Below are 25,730 nucleotides of genomic sequence, written 5' to 3'. Positions count from 1 at the left end.
AGCAAAATGTGGACTTGCTGAAGTATTTGCATTGCTGCAATAATTGCAGTGATGCGCTGCTATCTACATGCTCAACTATGTGTAAACACATACAACCAAATTAAGTTTGGATATCTGAATGCGTATTTTACGATGCAATTGGATTTATTCTGTTCAATGCTTTGTAATGACTAACGACGAAATTAAGTGCTTGCAAGTCGACTGATAAATGTTTATAATTTTTGTTTTCGTTCGAAATTTCGGGATTTACGGCTATCTGCCTCCCTAGCGTAGTCCGCATTAACACAGTTTATAATAAAATCTGCATCGTTCTTACGATATTCTAATTCACTATATAATGCTACGTATTTGGATGAATTTTTCCAAGATTCTATAATTAAATCTAGAAAGAGTACTCTTCCAGTGCATATGATATGTCTGATCGACTTATTTGAGATGCATATATAATAAACTGTCAATTACCTTCCTATAAGGACTTTCGATTCGATTTCTCTCCTATTGTGTGGTGTGCGCTAAGTGTCTGGTGTATGGTTCTCAGTATCGAGTAAACTCGATAGTTGCCTGTTACGCGCCAGATACCCGCTAACGCACGGAGAGCTTACAGCTCCCGATAAAGTATGAATATGTGTTTTCAACGAATGAAATATATTTCGATTGTAAAATTGCTCTCGAGTAATAAATTGTAAATTCAAATTACGATCGAGTTTACTCGGTACAGGGCCCCAGATTTGTAGTGATATCAAGTGGTGTAGCGGCACCTTCATAACCCTGCCAAGCTGAATTTGCTTAAAATCTATGTTAGATATCTATATTGGTCTACCCATAATCTTTCATTATGCCCATCTCTTATCCATAACAAAATCTGTAACTCCAAGGTCGTTTACTTTGAATTTCTCTGTTTTTAGGTCGATGTTGTCCGCAATGTCATTTCCAAGAATGACTATGTCATCCAGTTATTATACACCACTATATACATCATGTTTTCTTCCTCTACGTGCTAATACATGCATGGATTGGTGTAAACGCAAAATATTGTCAAACTTTTGTTTGCAGCGATTGTTAACTTTGCAAATCTTTCTGTCATGACAGTCAAAACCCTCAAGAAATTCCCGTCAATAGCTTCAACTCATTGAGTGACATAAATCTTATGTTTTACATCTGAGCAAGCGTTTATGATTCTAAATAATTTGTCTAAAAATTGCCAACATCTGAGAGTAAGCGTATGTGTTTGCAGGAGACGAAATTTCCAAAAATTTTGTGGAAAGTAGTGAAATCAAACAAAGATATGCGATATGATAAAATAAAGGCGCGTAATGCAGCTGGCGATTGACAGAAAACTTGACGAATTCCCGGCATAACCAAAAGACAAGAGGAAGAAGGTATCAGAAATCTGATATTGGAGATTAGTTTTCAAAAGTTTTGCAAGCTGAGGATTTACTAAAGGCGATGAGAGTTGAAGCGTAAAGAAGTCGACTAAATCTATGAGAATTGAATATAGTGAAGCGTTGCCAAGTCGAAAAGCTGTAGTTCCTGCAAATAAGTTCCTGTAAGTAACTTTCTAAAAATTGTAAATAAAATCCACTGTACTCTCAATTAACAATGCAATAGTACGAACGTGAAGTGTGTAATACTTGGAAAGTGTGTAAAAGTACGAACTTGGGAACATCATATATATTTATATATAATAAGAAAATTCAACTAAAATAATAGTTCCGAGCCGCATGGAAAGTCTTTAATAAATTCATATTTACAGAATACAGGATATGTTAGAGAAATTTAAGTGAAGCTAGATTACAACTTAAGACAATGCAGGCTGTGCTTTTGATCTATTTACAAAGGCGCGAAGATGCACTGATGAGGAAACAAAGAAATTCAATTGGGAACATAAAACATGGAAAGTAAGCATATTATGTTGCCACGATTGTCAACTGATCTGAAGTGTTAATCTTAGAAATGGCAATCAGAGGCCTACCCTTTGTTTTATATTCACATTACAACTATTCTGTCATTAAATACGAACTAGTTCATGCATAATCGAATTCGATCCCGGAACGGAGCAGTTTTTCGACTCAAAAAATAGGTATTTCTCGATAATGACGACGTTATGCGTTTTCCCACACCACAAAGGCCACACTTTGAACCCTTAATATATTAAAACGGAAGACATTTTCACTTACGTGTAAATAGTCATCGCGTGCCGTGATATTTTGATAAACTACACATAATTATAATCATTGTTAGGTTTCACGTAACCGTTGTCCATCTGTCCATAAACTTATTGAGCTTTCTTACATTTATGTAAGAACATTTGACCCTTCTCTTTGTTTGCTATCTTAACTTAAATGAATTTTTATGCACTCAAGTATTTTGCGAGACGACATATAAGTTATTATCTGTAAACGCAAGGAAATGCTCTATTCTGCTGACGGGATGAAAGCCGCTATTTAGTATGATTTTGGGATTATTTTGGGTAAAAGTTTTACTTCAGTAATGTACGCCTTATCAGCCACTCTACTCAGCTCTCATTTTTACGCATATTTATACATTTAAGAAAATTTCGCTATCGTTTCTAACTCTTACCATTTCTGTGGCATGCCAAAAGTGTTATTTAAAGTTTCCATCGCGCTACCATGTTGCTGATTGTGCGGCATAACATATTATCTCGGCGGGTAACTAAAATTAAAACTTATTTATGTCGTGAATGATGTTTGAATTCGGAATATTGTTCTATTTTTCTTCTTAGACCACTTTTTGTAGCATAAGCCCCACAGAACAATTTATATCAGTAATCTTCACTAATGATTTTCCTCGGGAACTGTATCCTATACGTACTTTTCTGGTAAAAGTGGGTTGCAGCATTGTTTCTAACACCATCTGTATGTATATTCATATACCAATTATGTGATGTAGGGAACTGAAACTTTATGTAGGCGTTCTTAACTAATGACCAAGTAATGAATCAAGTCTTCTCAGTTTTCAAAAGAAAATTATGGCTTACAACACGAAACAGGAGGCGTGGTAGGTACGAACGCGGACCAATCAACATGTACTGCTTATCCTTTCAATCAGCGTAAGACTCTCAATCTACGCAGCTTTTTCGAGTTCGCAGGCAATATGTTTGATAGAACAACGCATTCGCTTTGAATGTCAGGCCTTTTCGAAGGCGTAAGTAAACCAGCTAAAAGGCTGCAGTCGGACAAAGGTGACAATTAAATAACCCCACACCACGTTGCCTTGCGCACATCATTATTTGTTTTTACGTTAAAATACCAAAAATTACATCCACTTTCCATATAAAATCTTAGTTCTCATGAGGTCCGCTTTACGGGGCCAGCTCCAAAATAAAGAGAAATTTTCAAAGTTGCATCAATTTTCAAGGATGACTTTTGCATAATATGGCTTTATGTTGGTATTTGTCCTAAAATTATTCCGATATATGGAACATTGTTTGTTATTTGACAGAACTCTGTTCAACCCTCTACAGAACTCCGTTAAGGTAATGGAGGAGTAAAACATTAACTAACTGAACTCGCAGTTAATACGTTACTAATAATAAAAAAGATAATCATAAAATTATTGTACCGGTGAGATCATACAGTCGCTTTAGATAAGTGCAAATACGGATATCTCAGTGCATTATGAATGAGAAACGGAGCAACTACTAAATCGCATATGCAGATTATAAAACGCCTTTATTGCAACTCTGAATATAATTATAAGGGGATGCCCAGTCTATTACATTAGTTTTGTTTCTTTTTGTAGGGAAGATTTTTGAATATTTTCATATCTTCAGTACTAATTTAAATTTAAAAGTAAATAAACTAATTAATAAAAAAAATGTTCTTTTTTGGTCACATATTTTTTACTTTTAATTGGGGCTCTCACGCAGAACTGACTCCTAATCACAACAAAAAGACTTCTCGCCAAAAGCGCATACATGACCATGTAAACTGCTAGTTTATATATTTATATACTTTTCCTGTAATAATTTACTGTCGCTAAGTCGAAATAATTGTACGAAGCTATTTATTTATTTTATTATTACTTACTTATTATTATTTTTTCTTGTTTTAAATGTAATCAATCACTCAGTGGACGTCGCCTGTACGTGTAACATGATGACGCGAAAAAATTAGAGATAGGCAGTATTGCCCGGAATGAAAGTGTGCCCTATCGCGGTAAGCGTCGCGCCTGCCTGAACTCTCACAAACGGCCGTGAACATCTAGTGGGTAATCGCAATTGTTTAACACGCGAACTAGGCTGCAGGTCGACATTGAAGTCGCTATAGGATAGTGAAGTGTTTTCGCACTCTACAAAATTCGGATAAAGAACTCGACAAAAAATATGCAGATTTCATACAATATTCCCCTTTTTTAACTTGGTTTCACTTTCGTAAAATTTACTAGCAAGCACATGGATTTGTTTATGATTAGCATGCATGATTGCTTTTACCCCAGACGTTATAGAGAACTGCAGACTTTCTATACAAAATGAATTGAATTCCGTGTAGAACCACATTTACACTGATAATTCTATATGGAGCGCGATATTTTTGTTCAATTTTATTTAAAAGTATTTTCATAGGGGATAGGACGGCACACCCCTTGCCTGAAAAACGTCATCTCGAAAGGATTATATATACGCACTGCCGCAAATCAAACAACATCACAATAATTAATTCTTATCGCGCTTTTGAAAAGGTTAAAAAGAAATGTTTGTAGCGTGAAACAATTAATGTAAATAAAATAAAAATTTTTGGAGGTAATATTCAGCGCATTGCGATATTGATAGCAGTATCGCTATTTGTGCCGGCGTTAATATCTTATCTTTTGCAAATTTGGTGCATGTTTCCGAGAATCTGGCGATATTTTTGTAGCTCTTATCACTTATCTTGTCACTGCTTTCTTTGAATTTATGTAAAATTTCATTGTTTAACTCACCACGAGCGTATCCCTATTTTGATCCCGAAAATTCTGGCCTTTTTCTTATCGCTCGCATCAGTTCAATTTTGTTCCTCCGTGCTCCCTCTTTGCCTACACTTTTGAACAAACTTTGGTTAATGGTTTAAAGTTTGACATTACATTTTAAATTCATTCTCATTTGAAGTTTAATTATCAACGAAATTGGGTCAGCGATTCATCCACAATTACCAAGAAACGACATATAAATAAGGCGGAAGACTTCAACGGTCCAAAGTTGTATATATATATATATATTCCTTTCTTTAAAAAGGAAAAAAGCGAGAAATAAATGCAATTCACTACTGAAAAAAGCGTTACCGACTTTCCACGTCGTTTAAGTTGGAAATGTGGAAAATGTGGAAAATGTAGGAAAAAAAAGGACTCGAATTTTCGTAATAGACACTCCATTTATGGAAAAAACTCTGGTCTTTTTAGATGTGTAGGATTTGCGTGTGAAGGGTGACTTTACTATATGTAGCAATGAAGTATGCAATGCTAGCCGGCGAAGTACCCTAGCAAAAACTATCCAAATCATACATAGCTTTAGCAAGATTCTTCACTTTTAGACAACTCGATTGTCTTACTATTTAAAGCTATATCTTGCAAATAATATTCATAAGCAAATATCTTAACGGCGAAAAAGGAAAAGTTATACTCTTAACTTGGAAAATATTTTAAATTCTCCAGGGAGTTGAACAAAATTTCGACAATTCTTCAAATTACTTCACACCAGATGATATATTCGAAGGGCTAAAAGAATCTAAAGACGTAAATTTTTTTTTTTGTGGGCACAGTATACTCACGTCATCAATTAAGGAATGCGTTTTAAAATTTTTATGCTTTTAAATACATTTTTTACAACCCTATAAGACAAATAAAAAATAAATAAAAACACTATAGCGAGCAACGGCCCTATACCACCCCACCGTTATTCATATAACGACCTTTCAATCCAAGGCCTTATATGACAAGTAGTCAAAAAAGTGATCCGATCCGATTTTTAAAAGCTTTTGCCCTTAAGCCAGTTCATCGAAATATCTCAAAAATTACGAGCAGAACCCGTTTCTGAATCGATCGATGCCATAAAAAGTCGATCTAACTCAGATCTTTCTGGTCGTTGCTTAAATCTGCAGAAACTTTATATACCGGTTTACTACAAGTGCTGTAGGGTACAAACAAAGGCATTAAATAAATAGTTATGGCGAGACGATAAAGTCGACTGAATATGTTGATCTTATCACGCACTTTTTGCTGTGCGTTGTCAAGGCAATTATTACTCGATTACGAATATAAGAAATTGTAATGTTTTAGTTTTTGTGATCTTAACTTGCTTATTACTTTTATACACAAATAACTAGTAAAAGATGAACCTTTAAAGCTTTGCAGCTACAATAAAGCGACAGAAAAAGCGTTTTCCCTTCGGTATAACCCGCCTGTTTGCCTTACGTATTTAGCACAATAAATCATTGATCGTGTACTTATTTGAACTATTCTCCAGAATTGTTCGCGTTTCGAAAAGCAAACAGTTGCCTGCAACTAAAACGATTCAAATTAACTCTAACACCTTTGAGTGTCTCTAATATTTTTGATTTTCTCTTAGGATTCTTGTCTTTTAACAATTACGTTTTCCTATTAGAAATACGCAACAGCTTTTTTTTCAAAAAACAATCATTGAAACAATTCTGCGAGAATTATTATTACAATTCAGGAAAATTGATTAACATTTATTAATATTTTAATCCAATGGTATAATTAGTTTTCTTTTATAACAAATTTTTAATATAAAGGGCTGGGGCTAAATAAACGATCTTTTTACTTTAGAGTCTGACTCATATGCTTCTTAAAGTTTCACTATGTAATAATAATATTTTTATTTTGCGGAGAATATACACATACGCAGAGATGAAGAGAACGGTCGAGTTATTAGGACATGGACATAAGAATACGAATGGAAAGAATTTAAATGCAAAAAAAAATAAAAGAAAATTTCTTTAAAAATACAACAAAACGAAATTCTCGCTTAAATTTATTTCATTCTACTCACATTGATAGATGTTTCAGCAATTGATTTTTAATAAGCGAAACCATTTTTCATGTACAAAATGAAATTCCAATATTTTACGTTAACTAATAATAGAGATTGACAAATGAAATCATTTGATTTTAAATGCGGAAAGTGAACTTTTCATTAATTTTTTTCTTATTAAAAATATGGATTGAATTCTTTTATTTTTATTTTACTTAATTTTTTTTTATCCTTCTCACTTGTTTAAACCACAAAGAACTTGTGAATCGAGATACACGCATACATTCGCATCCATTGCGAATTTTTGCACTTATTTAATTTTTTGTTTAGTCGAATGCACATAAATTTTGCTAAATTTCACGTAACTATTTCTCAATTCTTTTCAATATATTCCCTTTTATGCTTTAGTATTTATTTTATATTTCTTTTATTTTTGTGGGGAAGAACACAGTGTAGAGTTTTGCAAATTATTTTACAATCTACAACCTTTCTCTTCAAATATTAAGCGATAATTGTTAATTTTTCTCTCAAATTCAAAGTTGACGTACGTTATGTTGCCACATAATTTTCAATACAAAATCCCAAATAAATATTCGAAACTTGTACAATAGAGTGAGAAAGCGAGACTTTGTTCGTTATTCTGTCGTGTAAGTTCAATTTACAAGTCTAGCGCTGATAACTTTAGCCGTCTTCGAATGTGAAGCAATTTACTTTTAGTATTTGCAATAGAAAAGCAACGAGCCTAACGTTGCATTGGCTGCCTCAGTCTGATGTAGTTAAAGATCTAAGAAACAGAATATATACTTCTTAAATAGCCGTAAATGACCTCAACGAAAAAGCTAAGCTCCTTCGGAAAAAGTTATGAATCTATTACAGTTTAAGATTACCTAAAGGTAGGTTACTTCAAGGTTTAATACCAAAAAAAAAGTCTAATAAATTTTTCTTAGACTTGGCAACCCTTTAATAGTAAAGAGAGTACGTTTGTTCTCGTGTCAAGCAGTTTTTAATCTAGATATCTTTTTAATAATACAAAATTTTCGATACAAAAATATCGTTCAAGAAACCATCAAAAAATTCGGCAAAACCAATATAAAAGGTAAACAAAGTATATTCTCAACTTCAATAAAAAAAGGGGAAATATGTCCCAACTAGCGAACGGTCTAGTGGAACGTGTAATAGAAATAACAGGAACAACTGAGGCTGAGGCAAAACATTTATTGGCAGCTTGTAACAATGATGCAGAATCTGCAGTGGCATTATTTTTCGAAGGAGGCGGCGGTAACGGTGAAAATGTTGAAGCGATAAGTAACAATAGTGTGTCAGAGTCGGCACCAAGTTTGCCTGTTTTGAGTGAGGCAGTGCGTGCACCTATAGCTCCTATACGGGAGCAATTGATTGGGCCAGAAGACGATAACTTTTATACGGCTGCACCTCCGACTGCCAGCAGCACGGGCCATCGTTCAGTTAGAGATAAGCCTCGAGTTAAGGTATGCCCATTAAGAGATTTCGCTCGTGAAGGCGCTTTAATGGAGGAGCAACTTCAAGCAGATAGCGATTATTTGGCCATGGAGGGTCTTTATGAAACGACGGCCACGCCTAGTCGCCCCGTCCGACGAGAACGTGTTGCTATGGTAACTGCACTTCAAAGACATGAACCCAAGCGCAAGCGTTTGGAAGATTTGTTTCGTCCCCCCACAGATATAGCATTTGCTGGACCATTCCAAGCGGCTCGTTCACGTGCCGAGGCATTAAAACAATGGTTACTGGTTAATGTTCAAAGTGATAGTTTCGAATCCCAATTATTAAATCGTGATGTGTGGAATGACAAATTATTGCGGGACCTAATGAAACGTCAATTTCTATTGTGGCAAGTGAGTGCAGGGTATTCGGTAACATTTGTCTTTGTTTTTTTGCAAAATAACGAGAATGTTTTTCTAGGTTGATTCTGAATCTTCCGAAGGACGCCGTTTTGTAACATTTTATCATTGCCCTAAACTTCCCTATTTGTGTGTTATTGATCCGCGTACGGGCGAGGAAATGTGGAAGAGCGTCAATCCAAAGCAGGAAAATGTATTAGTAGATCTTCAGCATTTTCTAAAGGAGCACAAAGACTTTAGTCATGAGTTGACATCAGTCGATGAATCGGGGCCCTCTACATCAAATAGACGTACTAATGCTACCATATCTTTAGACAGCGATGAAGAGTTTACTCATAAAAGCCATTATGATGAAGATAGTAATGTTAAGAAACGTAGTAAATTAATGGAGCTTACCGAAGAAGAGCAAATAGCTCTAGCTATACGTAACTCCATGCGTGAAAATGGTATTAATGGTGATGGTAATACAGCTACTCAAAGAGAAAAATCTGATAATCGAGAAGAAGAACTTGAAAATTATTGTGGCAGTGTTGAAGAATTTAAAGAGGATGATACAAAAAGTGTGTGTGAAAGTATGTCATATGAGCAACAATTGGGAAAATCTAGTGACGAGCTCACCATGTTAAAGTTAAGACTTCTAAATGCTACCGGTAGCGATGAAGTTGTTCAATTGCGTTGGCCATCTGATACATTGGTTAAAGTATTACGTAGCTACATACAGCAAGTTCATCCTCACATACCGAAAACTGGTTATAAATTAATATGTGCATTTCCACGTAAAACTCTGGAGAAGACTCATGATGACTGCTCTCTGAAAGAGATTGGCTTGCATCCTTCTGCAAATCTGCATATAACTTTGGATGATTGAGGAGAAATTCGCCAAACCTACTTATATTGCAAAACGAATAATGTTCCAGCTTCTCTCCTCCGGTATTAGTTTTGTGTGAATCTCTTTTTGTATTGCATCACTCTATGATCATATTGATTTTTGAAAGTATGGTTTTCAAATGTTTTTCTTTTTGCGTTTTTTTAAGTCCATATTTGAAAAACAAATTAAAAAGAATATACTATGAAAACATCTCATTTTTTTTAAATAAAATTAGCAGCGTTTAAGGTAAAAAGGAATAGAAGGAAAAGAAAAGGCAGAGAGTAGTAAAAAGGAGTCTGGACATGGGAACACAAGTTATACATTTTCGATGTGATTAACTGGTGACATGTACTAACCAGTTAGCTGTGTATGATATATGAGTATATATATATATATATATATATATATGTATACATATATATGTCATGATCTGTTCATCCGTCCTTGTTGGAATTTTTCATCATGGATGTGTATTTGCATTGTCATCTCCTCAAATCGTTTCATCGCTGAAGACGTCGTCGCAATTAATTGGTTAAAACTATAGTTGTCGAAGACCAGATTTTACTTGAATTAATTTTCACATGTAAATATCTTGCTGTTCGAGCCCCTATAAGCAGTTTATAAATACACCTATATAATATTGTAATTACCTTAGAATGAGGTTATATTCCTAACCTTTGGCTCCTTTCAGTTATTTCCAGTTAGAAGTATATGCAATACAAATCTCAGCAAGTTGATGTTGTGTCTACTCCCGCTGTTAAGAAGCCTGCTTCTCTGAAGAAGGCAAGCCGTTTGCTAATGGCAAACGTTTATATGTATAGTCGTTAGTATTGAAGAAAACTTCGAATTGTCTTTTTTTTTTATAACAAGTTAAATTATAATATATTTATATTTGTCATTTTACATTTTTACATGATGAAATTAAATTTAAAATTTATACCTGCAATTATATACTAAATCTTATACACTATTCTGTTATCCGCTCCTTGCCTTCTGTTATGCCTCCTTGTCAATAAATAGAACGAAGATTCATGAAATAAATGTACTTACTGTTAATTTCTTACAATATCTTTATATATCTTAAATTTATTTAACACAACAATAATAATCTTTAATACAGTACGAAATTTTATTTTTTGGCCTTTTTTGTTTGATACACTTTCTTGCAATACCTTTATATATCTTAAATTGATTCAACAAAATAGTAATTTTTAATACAATATAAAATTTTATTTGGTATTTTCCTTTTTTATTTACAACATATTTTTTTGGTAACGGTGCACTTGATTTCAATTTTTCAGCAAGCTCTTTGTGCACTTATAAAATGGCTTTTATAATTCCGTGAAAGCCGTTAGCTGGTTTTTTCCTGTACAAAGGTTTATAAAAACAATAACCATATATTGAGAATCGAGAGAGCACTGAGTTGCTTTCAATAAATTGCAACGCTTCGAAAGCTGTCAAATCGGTTAAATGAGAAATTACAACGTAAAATTTTCTGGTAACATCTGTCGATACACATTTCCTCACAAAGTCGTTAAATGAGAAATTTGCTAACGGAGTCTGTTAAAGTGGTACAAATCCCAGCTTAGATGATTTAGACATTTCCTTACAAAGTCTGTTAAATTAAAAATTTCCTGCTAAAGTGATTGATATTTCCTCCCGGAATCTGTTAATGGAGGAATTTCTCACAGAGGCTGTTAAAGTGGTACAAATCCCCGCTTACTTAGTAATTATACTTATTTATAACAATTAGCACAATTACATATATATATATATATATTATATATATTATATATTATATAACAATTATAATAATATTTACAATAATAATGTATATATAAGGTTTTTTTTAATAAGAATACTGGTATAAAGCTATTACACTGTGATACGTTTAAACAGCACTAAATACAACAGCATATATATACTTATTTTGAAGAGGAGCGTACCTGTTGATAAGAGAAGCATTTATATTTCCAAGAGCAGCGTCGGACTTTGCACTACGAAGATGAGGACAGTTTGATCTTCCTCGATCTTCCTAGCGCTGCTGTTGCTGTATTCGCATCCAACAACTCTGTCCTCTGATTGGTTAATGCGGTCATTCTACATGTATGCAATTCATCGAAGCGCATCTGCACTAGTTTATCCCGGCCGCTTAGCTTCTTTCAGCACTTTCAGCGCGCAGATTTCTACCTCTTGCATCTCTTCTATCTCCTGTGTTAGTTCTTCTACATTAAAAAAAACTTAAAAAAAACACAATAAGAAACGTTCAAAATTACAATAAAAATGTTAAAAAAATGTACAGTAAATATGTTAAAAATTTAGTTGAAACGCTTCCCTTAATAAATTTCTTTTGGTTTTTGCTTTGGTTTGTCACGAAAAAACCGTTAGCTGTTTTTTTTCCTAGCGTGTTGGAAAAAAGTACCATATGTTAAGAATAGAGTTGCCTGCAATATGTGGCAACCACGTCAAATGTGCTCATGGTTTTCTGTTATAAGTTTCTATAAGTTATCCATTAAAAAGAACTCTGTTAATATCGCGAACTGCAAATGCAGCGGACAACAACAACAACGATAATAAGCGTTCAAGATTAGATTCAGAGTCATCATCCGATGTCTATCCTACCTGCATAATACCTTCATGATCTTATCCGTTAACATTAAAAAAAATAGTATGCATACCAAATACGACAACGAATTGGAAACGAGCAACATCAATGCAATGGAGTATTGAATTAAAGTGTGTGTATGTAAAGTATTTACACGTTTCGGCCTACTATAGTGAATTCCTAATTATTAATCTTGTAAAAATATAGAATTTCGTTAAATATGGACATACAAAGTATCCATTGGTTCTCCGTATTTAAACATGGTTGCATCTCGATCATCACTCGCCGATGATAACACAAATATTGTGAATGATGGATGATAATGAAAACTCCTGCTGCCACTTTTCGCGCAATTACGGCAGTGCAATTTTTGTTGCTAGGTGAAGGTGAAACATCTTATTGTGGCCGCCAAGCTAACAATTTTTTCTCTATTTTTTCGCTGATATGTCAATTTGTAAAATTTACTAGCATGTTCATAAGCATAGAAAATACTTCCATTGTTGATCAACAAATTGACAATTTTGTGTAATACTTCATGCGCCGGTTTATAGCCATCGACATCGAGATAATTCGATTCGAATATGTTACACCACGGATTAAAAAATAAATAAATACATCATTTTTCGATACACGATTAGGAATTAAGTCAGTTATTTGATATAGATCTTTCAAACGCACCGATAACACCCAGAATGGCATCGACTGGGCACATCTTTACTGAATTAAACCATGCTCTGTCAATTGCAAGATAATGGACGGAAAGAAATTATTAAAATCTTTACTAATATTAAATATTAGAATAAGTTAAATTTAAAATTACAACAAAGAAACAAGTAAGAACATCATAGCCGGGCAAGGCCGAGCGTTAAATACCCTACACCACATTGTCTAACACAATTTTGGTTTTTATTATAAAACACAAAAATTATATATATTATATATATAAACGCAGGTTTCTCAAGTGCGTATTTATGAGGAAGCTACCCAAAAGACAATCTAATGTAGTACAAGTTTAATCCTTACACAGGTCTTGTGGTTTTGCATTATCATGTATCTAAAGGTCTCGAATGTTCTCTCTATTTCTCTATTTACGGATGTTGTCATGCTTGGATATTGACCGCTAGCACATTGAATCGTTAACGGCTTTTATACATGTTCGATCATACGATTTGGTACCTAAGATAGCATTAATAACAAGATATGTAAGTGAGTGTTGAGATTATAACACAGGTATATATAACGGGACCGCGATGGCGATCGCGACTATAAAAGACCGTGTCGCGATTTTACGGATAAGTCGCCATTCCTGAATAACCCGAACGGACTACTAAACTGTACGGATAGGAGATGGCTGGGTCAGCTAAGTCGCCATCCCTGAATAACAGAGGGACACTCTCTTCAGCGCGGTTAGGGGCAATAAAAACAAATAGAATGTAGGTAGGAACGGACAAATTGTCCTAAAGGCCGACGTTGGCTGCTATAACACCAGCGGCGTATTTTTTTGCAGAATCTCGCGGTTCGGATAAAACGTGGGAAATAATCTCTCGAGACGGACAAAAACGTGGAAAGTTTCGAACAAGAGTCGGGTCGCGAACACCACGCCGGTTTTTTCCCAACCGCCTATTGAAACTCGCTGTAAATTCCTCGTAAATTATAAATATATAAGAACGAAAATCCGAAGTTCCGAGAGTTTTTTTTTTATATAAATTTTCTTGGAAGGGGCCCTCCAGGGTAACCCCGAATATACCCCGAAAAGAACACTCGTTACAAAGCAATTTAGGTCGAGCAATTACGAACTGCTATGGTGTGTTGATTAAATATTGCTTTTCGGAGAGAAAAAGTACGTTTTAAGCACAGCGTTGACTTGAAAAGTGTTTCGATAATTCTTCTCCGTCAAAAGTAACAATTTGTCGGCGGTTTTAAGCGCAATTATACAAACGCTAGTGATGCTGAGCCTAGTGGAAGTAAAAGAAATCTTGAGAAATCTGAGCCTAGTGGAAGTAAAAGAAATCTTGAGAATTATCCTCGATAATCGAAAAGTGAGGTTGCAGAAACAAACAAAAACATTGTCGTCGGACTAGTCCAACCATTCAGTACCCTACATCACTTCGCCTAATGCAGTTATTCGCTTGTCTTGGTCATAACATGTTATTTTCAGGGAACGTCGCACTTTTTGTTGGAGTATGCCCAAAACATCATTTGATCCAAATTTAGCAAATTTAATTCACTTCCCAGAGATGGTATTTTTTTACGGTTTCCATAGAAAACATGAAATTACATTTTCTCTCCATATAAGGGGTTGTTGTTCATGGTATATTAGAGTTTAAGACAAAGACGTAAGTGATCCAAATTCACTGCTGTTAATTTTTTTGGTTATTTTGCTACTATTAATAATATTCTGAAAGTCTTTCGTTGTGTCCAACCTTACGTAAGCTTTAAATTAATATATGAAGCTCTTGATAACGTAAATAATCCCTACTAGTTATGTTTTTTTTTAAGCATAAATGCTTAGACCAAACCAAACCTTCTTAACAATATTATAAATCACAAGCATTTTATTCGTTAATCTTTACATCTCGTTATGAATTCAATATTAAACACAAACTAAAAAATGTATACAGATATTGTTTATTTTAAAAAATATTTAAACTGATTTTGGTTTTACTTTTTATAATTATGTAATATTTCAGCCCTAAGAAATACTTCAAAATACTACTAGAATTAAGAAAACTATAATAATATATGATAATATAATTACCATTATAATTAAGAAAAAAATAATTTGATGCTCTCAAATAGCTAATCACTTTCGTAGAGTACTTCTTTACGCTTAGGAGTATCTTGATGATTACTAAGTAACAAGATAATGTAAAAATATATATTTTCTCTTTATATATGTATATGTTTGATTTCTTTTATATCTTTTCTTGTTTAGACTTAAGTTTATACTTAAATGCTAATAGTTAAGTTTCCTATTTCGGATCAGTATGGAATTTTATAATATGTCTGATAAACAAAAATTTGTAGGTAAATCGCTGGATGGTATTTGTTTGAGCACATCGACAAATGTTGAATATGGTGGATAAACATACTCGGAAGACACTCTAATGTTGTGTAGTTTTTAGATATCAGATACCACAGTCTACAATTATATTTCAAAAAAAAAATTCAAAGTAACCAAGCTAACGCAACCCGCCGTCCAGAGCAGCACAAAAAATAGCCAATAGTTGCTACGAAAAGGGCTTTCAAACTGATTAACCACACCACTGCCTAAAAGTTCGCGGCAAGTAGTACGAGCATAATATACCAGTGCTACAGGTATAACGTACTGTATCCCAGCGCCCGCATAACTTCCGGTAAAGGCCACTAAACTCGTTAGACTTTCGGTGAAATAGGTAATGACAAATGGGGGCAAAACGGCCAATAAAGGGAAAAATATACGCCTTACAAATAAGTTATATGATTCAAAATGCGTCATATCTAAAAAGAGGGTTTGTAAATTATTGCGCAATGTTATGGCTATAATTGGAAAACTTGCTGATAGTGTACAGATGGGAAAGAGGGCCAAAAAATAATCAATGCCTACTAAGAGCTTCGCTCTGAAGCTGTAATCATCAATTTGAGCGGGTATAAAATTTAAAGTGTACAGATCTTGAATGCGTTCAAAAGCAAATATACCCGTCATAGCGAGTAGTATATAAAAGATACAAATTAATATATAATCGGCACACAATATCTTACTAATTGCATGTTTATTTCTTATCGGAGCTAATAGGCTTGGCAATGAATGATGACACATAAAGGAATATACGCAAGCTCCAAATAACGCGGGTATACCAAAAACATTTACGGTTGGTGGGTGACCTTTGGCACCTTCGGTTATTAACAGTTTGACAGCAATCGAGATCATGAATATAAATGCTGAAAAAAATAAAAATAAAAAATGTCAACAGAATTATTACCATTGCCTGTCTTCTTTTTCATTTGGCATACCACACCAACGGAAGAGTGCTGTTACTATTTGTAAATATTTTGTTTTTTGTACGCTGAAAACAGCAAACGGCCCGAAAATAATTATAAAGCCAGTTAGGAATAGACGATAAACGTTTAAACGAGTTAGTGTATGCGCTTGCCAACACAACGTTACAGCATCATTGTCTGTCTCATTATTACTTAGCGTTAAATTTAAAGAATCCATAGTCGAATCGAATATAGTAAAGTTTGCCAAATCTGTAGCATTTACATGGTCGCTGAACATGGATTGAATTTTATTTTATTTTAACGCTTTGGTTTTAACTGGGCTTACCAAAATAAATCACGTAAACTTTTCGCTATCGCCGCCGAATAAATGCTTAAGTCGCCGTACAAGTAAATGCAAATGCATAAGTAGAATAAAATGCGACCGACATCGTTAAAGAATAATGTAGCCATTTCACCTAATTCGAACTTTTCGTCCAATCTGTAATACATCAACGTTGAATGTTGCGCATACACTGGCATACGGTCCAGCCGTTTTGAAATTTTAATCCGAGGCAGAAGTGTAGCACATGGATCATCTGTCTCCCTCTCCGCAGCATGCTCCTCCATTCCTGAAGAAATCTCCACATTCTCAACATCGTCGTCGTCATTAACATGACTATTTTCAAACTGTAAAATGTATGGAAAAATTGCAATATTTCGTGTTGAAGAAGTAAAAAGAACAATGGTTGTTGTCATCATTTAAAAGGATATGGGGTGCCTACATCGTAACTACGTTTAAGAACCTGAAAACTCTGCCACGTTTTTACAGCATTAGCAGCAGCCATAGCTTCAATAACAAACGTCACCGTCATATGCGAAATAAGTGCCAAATATAAAATGACATTAACACTAAGCAACCATCCAGCCTTAGCAAAAGTAGCTGGCAAAGTTAACGCGCCAGTGCCAACAATTAAATTGAAAATAAAGATGAAGCCAATCTATGCGAAGCATAAGTACGGTGAAGACAGAATTAATTTTTAATTCGATATATTTACCCATTTTGAATAAGAGCCAGTTTGATTTGCTGAAGTGTTACCTCCAAACTCAATACGATTTCTATCCGACATTTTACGATAGAGCTCTGAGAAAGTATGTATAACGTCGAGCCTCAAAAGATCCCTATCAATACTGTTTCACTTACGGAAAAACGCACGTAGAGACTAATTCAGATTTATCCAATGCATTCTTTACTGCGTGTTACTTTATACTCAACGTTGGTCTTCGAAGTCTAAGGCAGTGTTTTCACTTTTTATCTCCAATTGTTATCAATTTATATTTGCATTGTACGATTAGAGGGGTTAGGGAATATTATATTTTGCAGCAGCTGGCAAGCAGCGTTGTCGAATTGGATATAATAGTTTAGTTTGCCTTCATCATCATATTGCAGTACTTGCTGTACTTGCAGTACTTTGATTCACAAATGCCCAACTTTAAAATCCTCAACCTAAAATTAAACAGTTTTCCAAATATAGTTGGATTTGGACATAATCTTATAAAAACTGATACTAATTTTAGACAATTAAAGGACCTAATAATAAGAACGATATGAAAACAGTTTTCAAGTACTACTTGATATAGATATGTAAACCAAATTCGGCGCTTCCAAAAGAGACGTGAACAAAATATAAATAGCGATATTTAAATTGTGCATGGATATATAACGGTACATACATGATATGAGAGAAGCGGAAGAACTTCCACTAATATACGGACAGACATATTTGGCAGTATTCACTATATCTTTGACGAATCCATTTAAAAGTCTTGGTATTTGTTTATCAATTTAGCATTTGTTAACAATAGTAGCCAATTTTATAGCAATCAGCCAAATTTTATAAATTTTTGGAGAATGTGAAAAATAAATAAAAATATCTTTATCATCGACTATTGATAATAATAATTCACAAAAAAAAAAAAACAATAATAAACCTCACAAATAATAATAAAAACAAACGTGACGGACGCAAAACTTGCGAAATGTGGAAACATTCATTAGCTTCAACAAACAAATTAATCGTTAAATTTATTAAGTCCCAGATAAAACACTGGAATGCTTAAAATTCTTCTATTTTTATAACCACCATTGAAGGATGGGGGTATACTCATTCCATGTCTATCCGTCCGCATGTCTGTGTAGTGTAGTGGGTGTTGACATTCTTCTAGTCGCGAAAATGAAGATATCCAGAAGATATCCTATCTTAGCCGCTGCCAAATTTGGAATGCACTAAAACGTGTCCTCTTATTAGTCTGTTTGCGCAACTTTGTAGTGTTTGTGATAACCATTTTTCCGTTAGCGAAAATGAAGATACCCCTACAACGCCGACATGCCTATACGACAAAAACTTTAATTTTGAAAATAGAAAAAATTAACAATTTTGTTCTTTTACTTCTTTTGCCTTTTCTTTGGGGTAAACCGTGATGTACGTAAAAGATTCCTTTCGACCGAATTTAATTTTCTTACTTGTTTTAAATTAATTTTCTCAATTTAATTTAATTTTCCCTTGTTGTTACAATGAATTTTTTGAATGCAATAAGCATTGCAAAAATTAAAGGTAATAGTTATATAATTATGCTTTGTTTTCACGAAAATACATCACTGTTTTGTTTGTGAGAAGCCACATGCACAGAAATTTCAAAAATTTGCGAAAAATTTGCATTCACGCACAAGGCAACGCAAGTTCAAATACATACGCCATTTTTAATTTAACAGTTCGTACGCCACGCTTAAGGCAAACATTGTATTGAACAGTCTCAGCTGGGGGGTGAGCAAGTATAAAAAGTTTAGTTTTCGTATTCAACCGTTTTTGCGAAACATCTAATTTTAAACTAGGTGATTACGCATTATATAGTTATATAAGCAGAATATTTGCGGATTATGAAGGCACTCGAATTGAGTGATGATAGTATAAAAAACAAAAGAAGCAATGAGACGTGTGAATATAAAGTGAGACATGAAAATATGTAAGAAATAGTTCATTTGTGAATAGATCTTCTAGGAATTGAAAATAAAATCTTTGTTATCCTAAAAATCACAAGGCAGTGGTACAACCTTAATCTTGGAAAGATTCGAAGAAAAATATAAAATAGCAAAAGAAGTCATTTTACTACTATCCAACACTATTTAAAATAATAGTAAATCGTCAAGAATTACTTGAACTTTCGCCGTATAGAGTGAAAACCCTTTAAAAATAAAAAAACAAAAAGAAATCGAAAACTAACAGGATTACTGGACTACTTATCGGAATGTTTATAATTAAATAATACTCACGAATCTCAAATATTGTTATTGTAGTAGTGAAATTTCGTTCCTACTTTCCCTATTGTTGACAAGTTCTCTTTTTCTCGCCTATAAATTGAATAAAACACGTAGCCGGTTTGCGGTTGTTGTTATTATTTATCAATAATATATTAGCAATAGTTTTTAAGAATTTTTTTTAATTGAATCATTATATAATGTCTAAGCCCATAACATTCGTTACTGGTAATGCAAAAAAATTAGAAGAGTTAATAGCAATATTAGGACCAAATTTTCCCCGTAAAATTGTTTCACAGAGGATTGACTTACCAGAATTACAAGGTGAGATTTTAGACATAGCTGTCAAGAAATGTAAAAAGGCAGCGTTGTGTGTCAACGGTCCTGTGTTAGTAGAAGATACATCTCTCTGTTTTAACGCTCTCAGGGGTTTGCCAGGTAATATTCATTTCCGATTTTTTTAATGCATTATTATACATTCTACAATTTAGGTCCGTATATTAAATGGTTTCTCGAAAAGTTGGAGCCCGAAGGTTTGCATAAACTTTTGTCCAGCTGGGATGATAAATCAGCTCAGGCTATTTGTACACTCGCCTTTGCAGAAAGTCAGCAATCGGAACCTCAGATTTTCCAAGGTATAACGGAGGGCGTTATTGTCGAGCCGCGTGGAAGCAGAGATTTCGGTTGGGATCCAATTTTCCAACCCATTGGCTACAATATGACTTACGCTGAAATGCCGAAAGAAGAGAAAAATAAAATTTCGCACCGCTTCAGGGCAGTAAATGCTTTTCAAAAGCATTTCATAGGCGATTAGTGTATAAGCTCAAAATGTATCGGCTGTTATTGATTATGTCCACTAAAAAGTATTTATTTAACATTTAGTAGTAAATATTAAAATTGATACGAGTTCTTATTTTGCATAAATTTGTCTAACAAAGGGGTATTTCTACAAATTTTTTTAAGTAAGGGTCAATGTTTGCGTGGGTACGTATGAATTTCTGCAAAGATTTTTTTTTATCTTCAATCGCACTTTCTTCCATCTTTTACTGCTGCAACAGGGCGTGCGCTCGTATATGCTTGTTCTGAGTTATGAGCACTCTTTTTATTCCAGAAACAGATAACCTGGAAAGCTATTAAAGCATTAGCAAAAGTTGAAGAACAGAATGTAATGATCATTATTGAGTCGCCTGTTTCCTCAATCGAGGTAAATATACGTGCCAAAGAGCCGCCAAGTAACATGAATACAGTCACAGCAGACAGTTGCCCAACGCAACGATTTTGATAAATAGTGTATGCCTGTGAAAGTTTACCGGCGAGCAAAATTGGTATGTTAAGGCTCTGCATTGTTGTCAATACATGCAAAGGCGTTTTGCCAGAACATAATGTGTAAGCAAAACCTCCATAAGCCATTGAGAATACGTAAGATAATATTGGATAGCACTGGTAATATAGGATTAATTCTGCTATGACAAGTGTTTGGAAAGCCAAGAAACTGGTGTCGCCCCAAGAACTGAACGGATAACCGTTAACGTAGCTATAGGCCATATGAGACGTAATGGCAATCAAATCCAATAAAACGGCAATAAAACTAACGCCCTCGGCACTTTTGCTTTTATATATTTTCATAATTTGCGGTACTTTAACCAGCAAAGAACCGGCAATGATTGCAAAGCCTAGTAGCTTACTTACTAGTGCTTTAAAGCAAGGTACTGAAATAAGAGAGTAAATGCAGTTTAAAAATAAGGCACCGCTTTAATGAAAATTAATTTAGTTTACCATCAGTGAAACGGTGTTCTAACAGATAAGTGTCATGACATTGTTCAGGTATGAAAAATAGTAATATCTGCTTTAGTTTTTCTTCCATACTTTGCTTTCCTAGCCTCAAATTTTCTTCTAGTTTTACCATTTTGAACACCAAGCGGAACAGTTTTTTCCTTTAATATATGCGATGGCTTGATTGCACCAGTGTGATTTTAGAAATTTTTTGCCTTTATTCTATTTTTTTTTTCGTATTTTTGTGCGTGAAACGTACACGTAATTTTTTATAACCAAAATATTAATAAATTTTTGATTTTTTTATCAATCAATTAAACATAAAATAACTTGACAACTTAATTATTTATCAGCAGAAGCGAACACAGTAAGCTTTGCTAAAAGAAGAAAGAGATAGATAGAGAGCAGATACTAGTGTTTTCGGTACAATTGAAATTATAATATTTTTGTGTTTTCATATGATTGCTTCCTTATTTTTGCATTTTTACATGCGAAATGATTGTAATTTACAAAAATCAAATTTAAAATAAAGAAAATTTTAATATAAGCACAAATTGCATTTTTCTTTTGATTTAAAATGAGTAAACCGTACTCTTCGGTGCAACTCTTTATTTATTGTTTGTGCTTTGGAAAGTAACACATTAATTTTGTGCGAATATATATTTTTAATATAGAACAATATCAGTATTCGTGTTATATTTTACAAAATTTTGTTGCGATTTTATAGGTTTTTTTTAATTTAACAAAACAAATTTTTAGAAAATGTCGAAAGAGCAGGCAGAGGAACAAATGAGAACGTCTCTTACAGAGCATAATGGTGAAATAATTCAGCAAAAACGGGTGGCGCTGATAACGGGCATTACAGGCCAAGTAGACGCCGTTTTCTTATTTCAATACGTTCTCTACTTCTCTTCTTCCATTGTACTTAGGACGGTTCATATTTAGCAGAGTTTCTGTTAAAAAAGGGCTATGAAGTGCATGGCATTATCAGGCGTGCCAGTACTTTTAATACTTCACGCATTGAGCATTTGTATGTCGACCGTAAAGCTCACACAGGTGGCCATATGAAACTTCACTACGGCGATATGACTGACAGCAGCAGTTTGGTGAAGATAATTAGCACTGTAAAACCTCAAGAAATTTATAATCTTGCGGCACAATCGCATGTGAAAGTTTCTTTTGATTTGAGTGAGTATACAGCCGAAGTAGATGCCGTGGGTACATTAAGAATTCTCGATGCTGTGCGTACATGTGATATGGAGAAAAGTGTAAAATTCTATCAAGCATCCACTTCGGCTGTATACTCACTCAAATCAAAAAAAAAAAAAAAAAAAAAAAAACCATTTTATCCAAGATCGCCATATGGTAATAAATATTTTCTTTGCAGGATAGGATTTATTTTCACATTTCTTTATTTTCAGCTTGTGCTAAAATGTACGGCTTCTGGATTGTTGTCAATTACCGAGAGGCTTACAACATGTTTGCTTGCAATGGAATTTTGTTTAATCACGAATCGCCGCGACGTGGTGAAAATTTTGTGACCCGCAAAATTACTCGTTCCGTAGCCAAGATTTATTTGAATCAATTGGAATGTTTTGAGTTGGGCAATCTCGACTCAAAACGTGATTGGGGTCATGCCATGGATTATGTAGAAGCCATGTGGATGATGTTGCAACGTGACACACCTTCCGATTATGTGATTGCTACGGGTGAGGTGCATAGTGTACGTGAATTCGTGGAGACCGCCTTCCGCTATATAGGCCGGCAGATTATATGGAAGGGTGAGGGGACCGACGAAGTTGGCGTTGAACAGGATACTGGCATAACTAGAGTTCGTATTAATGTCAAATATTTTCGGCCTACTGAAGTGGATTTTTTGTTGGGCGATGCTTCAAAAGCTAAACGTGAACTGAATTGGTCACCTAAGGTAACGTTTCACGAACTTGTCAATGACATGATGTCGGCTGATATAGAATTAATGAAGAAGAATCCAATAGCGTAAGCGAACTTGCAATTGTCAATGGCAATTTATTGTACGATCAAAGCACAAATATGCAACTTTTTATGCTGATAACTACTGTAGCATTCCCTTACATGGTCAATAGTATTTGGGGCGCCTTGGCAAAATGTCCGGCAGGGCTGCTCTTGCGATTAAAGTGCAAAATTACTGTGGTAAAGCCCCTCATTCTTTAGTTATAAGTAATGTAACTAAACGTACATGTACGTAGAACATATTTACATAAGAAAAATGTGCATTCTAGCTATAATATAATATTAAAATATTATTCTCTGTCTTGCAACATTCATGGCAAGAATAATGAACATATTAATACTTTTGCTGCTAATTATACGTACGAAAAACATATGTAAACAAAACCACAGGGAACCGTAAGAACTTGGTTTCCCATCGAGAAAATGATTTGAAGAGCGAATTTTTATATCAAAATAACTGCAAAAGAACCCAATGGTCCGATGGAGATCGGAACAAGTGTACTTCCTGTATATATCCTTTATACATTACAGTTGCTGCACGACAATTGTTTTTTATAAGAACAAGAATAATCCATAAAACATCTTTACTTTTGAAAATTGGTCAAATCAGATCTTCATTAAAGTAACTGGTAAAGTTGACTAATTTGGGCTATTTTAACGTAATTTTCGTTCAGTTCACTCAACTAACCATTTTACTTTTCTGATTAGAGTTAAATGAGTTAATCTTGTTCGTGTGCTATTACCAAACTTTTATGGTAATTCATAACCACTTTGAGATGGGTCAGATTCAATGGTTTGTCATTATTGACCTTTGATTCTTGGCGACAGCGTGGATCAAAGTTACCAATACGAAATTTGGCAACCCAAAACCGCTGCGTAGTTGCATTAGAATTAAATATACTATTTATGTTTCGCGCGGCCTGCGATCTCGTAATTCGATGTAAGAACTCATGCTTCATGACAGTACGAATTTCCGACCGATCCATTATCAAAAAAAATAGTCTTTAAAAAAAGGGAATATTTTTTTACAGCTTGCAATAATTTACCCATACAGATCACATTTGTAACTTCGTCGCAACAAAAACGGTACGGTAAAGTATTAAGTCATCGCCAACTAACAATTTGTCTAAATTGGCAAAGTTTTAAACTACAAGTTCCTCCTCGCCAATCAATGGACACCAAGAGACTATCACACATTCACGCATAAACTTTGAAAGTTGTTCATATTTTTCGTAACCTTCACTGACTTCGGCAAATCATACGTCTTTTATCTACATAAACAAAAACACGCACAGTGTATGCTACGAAGAGCATAGGAGAAAGTTGCCCTAAAGAATTTTTATAATATGTAAATGATGTAAGTGGAAGTGTAGTGTATGTGAGCGTGTAGGGTGTAATCTTACTTCGCCAGCCAGAACCACCCAACAATTTAGTTAACTGGCATTTGAATAACTAAAATAAACAATATGAATGTTTACAAAAGAAATCAGATAATTATTGATTATTTTCCAAGTTAATACTAATTAAGTTAATTATATCTTATTTAATTAACATTAACGTAAAACACACCCAAATTGAAAAATCGCCGAATGTACATTCGTGTTTATACAAAAAAACTATATATTATAGATTAAATATTACAATATTACAAATTTTTTTTTTTATTCTAAAAATACTAAACAATTAAAAGCTGCAGAAATGATGTGGACGGTTTGCTGATAAACTTATTGATGTCGATGTTTTATCCCATGAGGGTCTTTGGGTTTGAGTCTGCGTGGATTTTCATTATGAGTTCTGCTGTGTAGATCCACGCAGTTGTACGGGATTTTGTAATATCCAATAGGCCCCTTCATATTGGTTTGCAACGGTTCCGTAATGTTTTTAACAAATTTTTCAATCGTTTTTTTATTTCTTTTATGAACAAAGATTACAATTGCTTTTCATTTCATTTATTACCAAATTTTACAATTGTTTTTCACTTCTTTTATTAACAATTGATAAGAATTAATTTTAAAGTCTTTTCAAAGCAAAAATTTACTACTAGAAATTTAAAAAGATTTTTTTTTCTTTCCAAAAAAAAATTGTGAACGTCAAAAATTTTCTTTCCTTCCCAAATTCCAATGACTAAACACTTCAAACTCAAAATGAGAACTCCCCCATTGACAAAAAAAAATAAATAAAAAAAAAAAATCAATCGCCTACTCACTCTCCTACATACCCTGGCCAAAAATAAAACGTTTCCTTACTTTAAATCTGGTGTCCGATAAGCTCTTTCTTCCTTTGTTTTGATGAAAGTGGATTTACAGTGTTATATGCGAACCGTTCTGCTCTATTACTTTCTTCCACCTCTCAGG

At 34.0% G+C, this 25,730-nt stretch overlaps 6 protein-coding genes across 12 annotated transcripts in view; 3 read left to right on the top strand and 3 right to left on the bottom strand.

The window, feature by feature from the left end:
- Positions 1–7,372, bottom strand: part of LOC119633179 (UHRF1-binding protein 1-like) — a 54,746-nt gene extending 47,374 nt beyond the window's left edge. For 5 of the 6 annotated variants that reach the window (XM_038026545.1, XM_038026546.1, XM_038026548.1 and 2 more), the window contains exon 1: positions 7,007–7,371. In XM_038026545.1, the coding sequence (XP_037882473.1) occupies positions 7,007–7,050 (44 nt within the window). In that variant the 5' untranslated portion in view covers positions 7,051–7,371. Of the gene's footprint in view, positions 1–7,006 lie in introns of all 6 variants that reach the window. The other variant, XM_038026543.1, reaches the window with a different exon arrangement.
- Positions 7,373–7,973: 601 nt separating this feature from the next.
- LOC119633385 (UBX domain-containing protein 7) lies at positions 7,974–9,927 on the top strand. Its single transcript, XM_038026925.1, has 2 exons — positions 7,974–8,859; positions 8,927–9,927. Exons 1-2 carry the CDS (start codon positions 8,128–8,130, stop codon positions 9,731–9,733), a joined length of 1,539 nt encoding a protein of 512 aa, XP_037882853.1. The 5' UTR covers positions 7,974–8,127; the 3' UTR covers positions 9,734–9,927.
- Positions 9,928–15,132: 5,205 nt separating this feature from the next.
- Positions 15,133–17,640, bottom strand: LOC119633192 (transmembrane protein 104 homolog). 2 transcript variants are annotated; one of them, XM_038026576.1, is made up of 6 exons: positions 17,500–17,640; positions 17,354–17,439; positions 17,081–17,296; positions 16,645–16,985; positions 16,332–16,588; positions 15,133–16,259 (listed from the first exon to the last, which is right to left on the bottom strand). In XM_038026576.1, exons 2-6 carry the CDS (start codon positions 17,423–17,425, stop codon positions 15,487–15,489), a joined length of 1,659 nt encoding a protein of 552 aa, XP_037882504.1. In that variant the 5' UTR covers positions 17,426–17,439; positions 17,500–17,640; the 3' UTR covers positions 15,133–15,486. The 2 variants fall into 2 exon arrangements, with proteins under 2 accessions (XP_037882504.1, XP_037882505.1); XM_038026577.1 differs by having other exon boundaries at positions 17,102–17,296; positions 17,354–17,640.
- Positions 17,641–19,070: 1,430 nt separating this feature from the next.
- On the top strand, positions 19,071–20,515 carry LOC119633657 (inosine triphosphate pyrophosphatase). Its single transcript, XM_038027316.1, has 2 exons — positions 19,071–20,049; positions 20,103–20,515. Exons 1-2 carry the CDS (start codon positions 19,812–19,814, stop codon positions 20,423–20,425), a joined length of 561 nt encoding a protein of 186 aa, XP_037883244.1. The 5' UTR covers positions 19,071–19,811; the 3' UTR covers positions 20,426–20,515.
- A 16-nt stretch (positions 20,516–20,531) lies between these two features.
- LOC119633656 (mannose-P-dolichol utilization defect 1 protein homolog) lies at positions 20,532–21,770 on the bottom strand. The gene is made up of 2 exons (XM_038027315.1): positions 21,388–21,770; positions 20,532–21,320 (listed from the first exon to the last, which is right to left on the bottom strand). The coding sequence occupies exons 1-2, from the start codon at positions 21,515–21,517 to the stop codon at positions 20,632–20,634; spliced, it is 819 nt and encodes a 272-aa protein (XP_037883243.1). The 5' UTR covers positions 21,518–21,770; the 3' UTR covers positions 20,532–20,631.
- A 185-nt stretch (positions 21,771–21,955) lies between these two features.
- On the top strand, positions 21,956–24,892 carry LOC119633655 (GDP-mannose 4,6 dehydratase). Its single transcript, XM_038027314.1, has 3 exons — positions 21,956–22,254; positions 22,314–22,749; positions 22,806–24,892. Exons 1-3 carry the CDS (start codon positions 22,147–22,149, stop codon positions 23,384–23,386), a joined length of 1,125 nt encoding a protein of 374 aa, XP_037883242.1. The 5' UTR covers positions 21,956–22,146; the 3' UTR covers positions 23,387–24,892.
- Positions 24,893–25,730: the final 838 nt, after the last annotated feature.

This window comes from Glossina fuscipes, unplaced genomic scaffold (genome assembly GCF_014805625.2).
Source record: "Glossina fuscipes isolate IAEA_lab_2018 unplaced genomic scaffold, Yale_Gfus_2 2, whole genome shotgun sequence".
NCBI lineage: Eukaryota > Metazoa > Arthropoda > Insecta > Diptera > Glossinidae > Glossina > Glossina fuscipes.
This window is presented reverse-complemented; position numbering and strand designations above follow the sequence as displayed.

What these genes read in the sequence shown, in the direction of transcription:
- LOC119633385 (XM_038026925.1), top strand. Translation starts at nt 8,128, where the DNA reads ATGTCCCAACTAGCGAACGGTCTAGTGGAACGTGTAATAGAAATAACA. An exon ending in GTCAATTTCTATTGTGGCAA is followed by an intron (nt 8,860 to 8,926) that starts GTGAGTGCAGGG and finishes ATGTTTTTCTAG; the next exon opens with GTTGATTCTGAATCTTCCGA.
- LOC119633192 (XM_038026576.1), bottom strand. Translation starts at nt 17,425, where the DNA reads ATGTCGGATAGAAATCGTATTGAGTTTGGAGGTAACACTTCAGCAAAT. An exon ending in CTGGCTCTTATTCAAAATGG is followed by an intron (nt 17,297 to 17,353) that starts GTAAATATATCG and finishes TGCTTCGCATAG; the next exon opens with ATTGGCTTCATCTTTATTTT. An exon ending in TTCTTAAACGTAGTTACGAT is followed by an intron (nt 16,986 to 17,080) that starts GTAGGCACCCCA and finishes TACATTTTACAG; the next exon opens with TTTGAAAATAGTCATGTTAA.
- LOC119633657 (XM_038027316.1), top strand. Translation starts at nt 19,812, where the DNA reads ATGTCTAAGCCCATAACATTCGTTACTGGTAATGCAAAAAAATTAGAA. An exon ending in CGCTCTCAGGGGTTTGCCAG is followed by an intron (nt 20,050 to 20,102) that starts GTAATATTCATT and finishes TCTACAATTTAG; the next exon opens with GTCCGTATATTAAATGGTTT.
- LOC119633656 (XM_038027315.1), bottom strand. Translation starts at nt 21,517, where the DNA reads ATGGTAAAACTAGAAGAAAATTTGAGGCTAGGAAAGCAAAGTATGGAA. An exon ending in AGAACACCGTTTCACTGATG is followed by an intron (nt 21,321 to 21,387) that starts GTAAACTAAATT and finishes CTCTTATTTCAG; the next exon opens with TACCTTGCTTTAAAGCACTA.
- LOC119633655 (XM_038027314.1), top strand. Translation starts at nt 22,147, where the DNA reads ATGTCGAAAGAGCAGGCAGAGGAACAAATGAGAACGTCTCTTACAGAG. An exon ending in TAACGGGCATTACAGGCCAA is followed by an intron (nt 22,255 to 22,313) that starts GTAGACGCCGTT and finishes CATTGTACTTAG; the next exon opens with GACGGTTCATATTTAGCAGA. An exon ending in TTATCCAAGATCGCCATATG is followed by an intron (nt 22,750 to 22,805) that starts GTAATAAATATT and finishes CTTTATTTTCAG; the next exon opens with CTTGTGCTAAAATGTACGGC.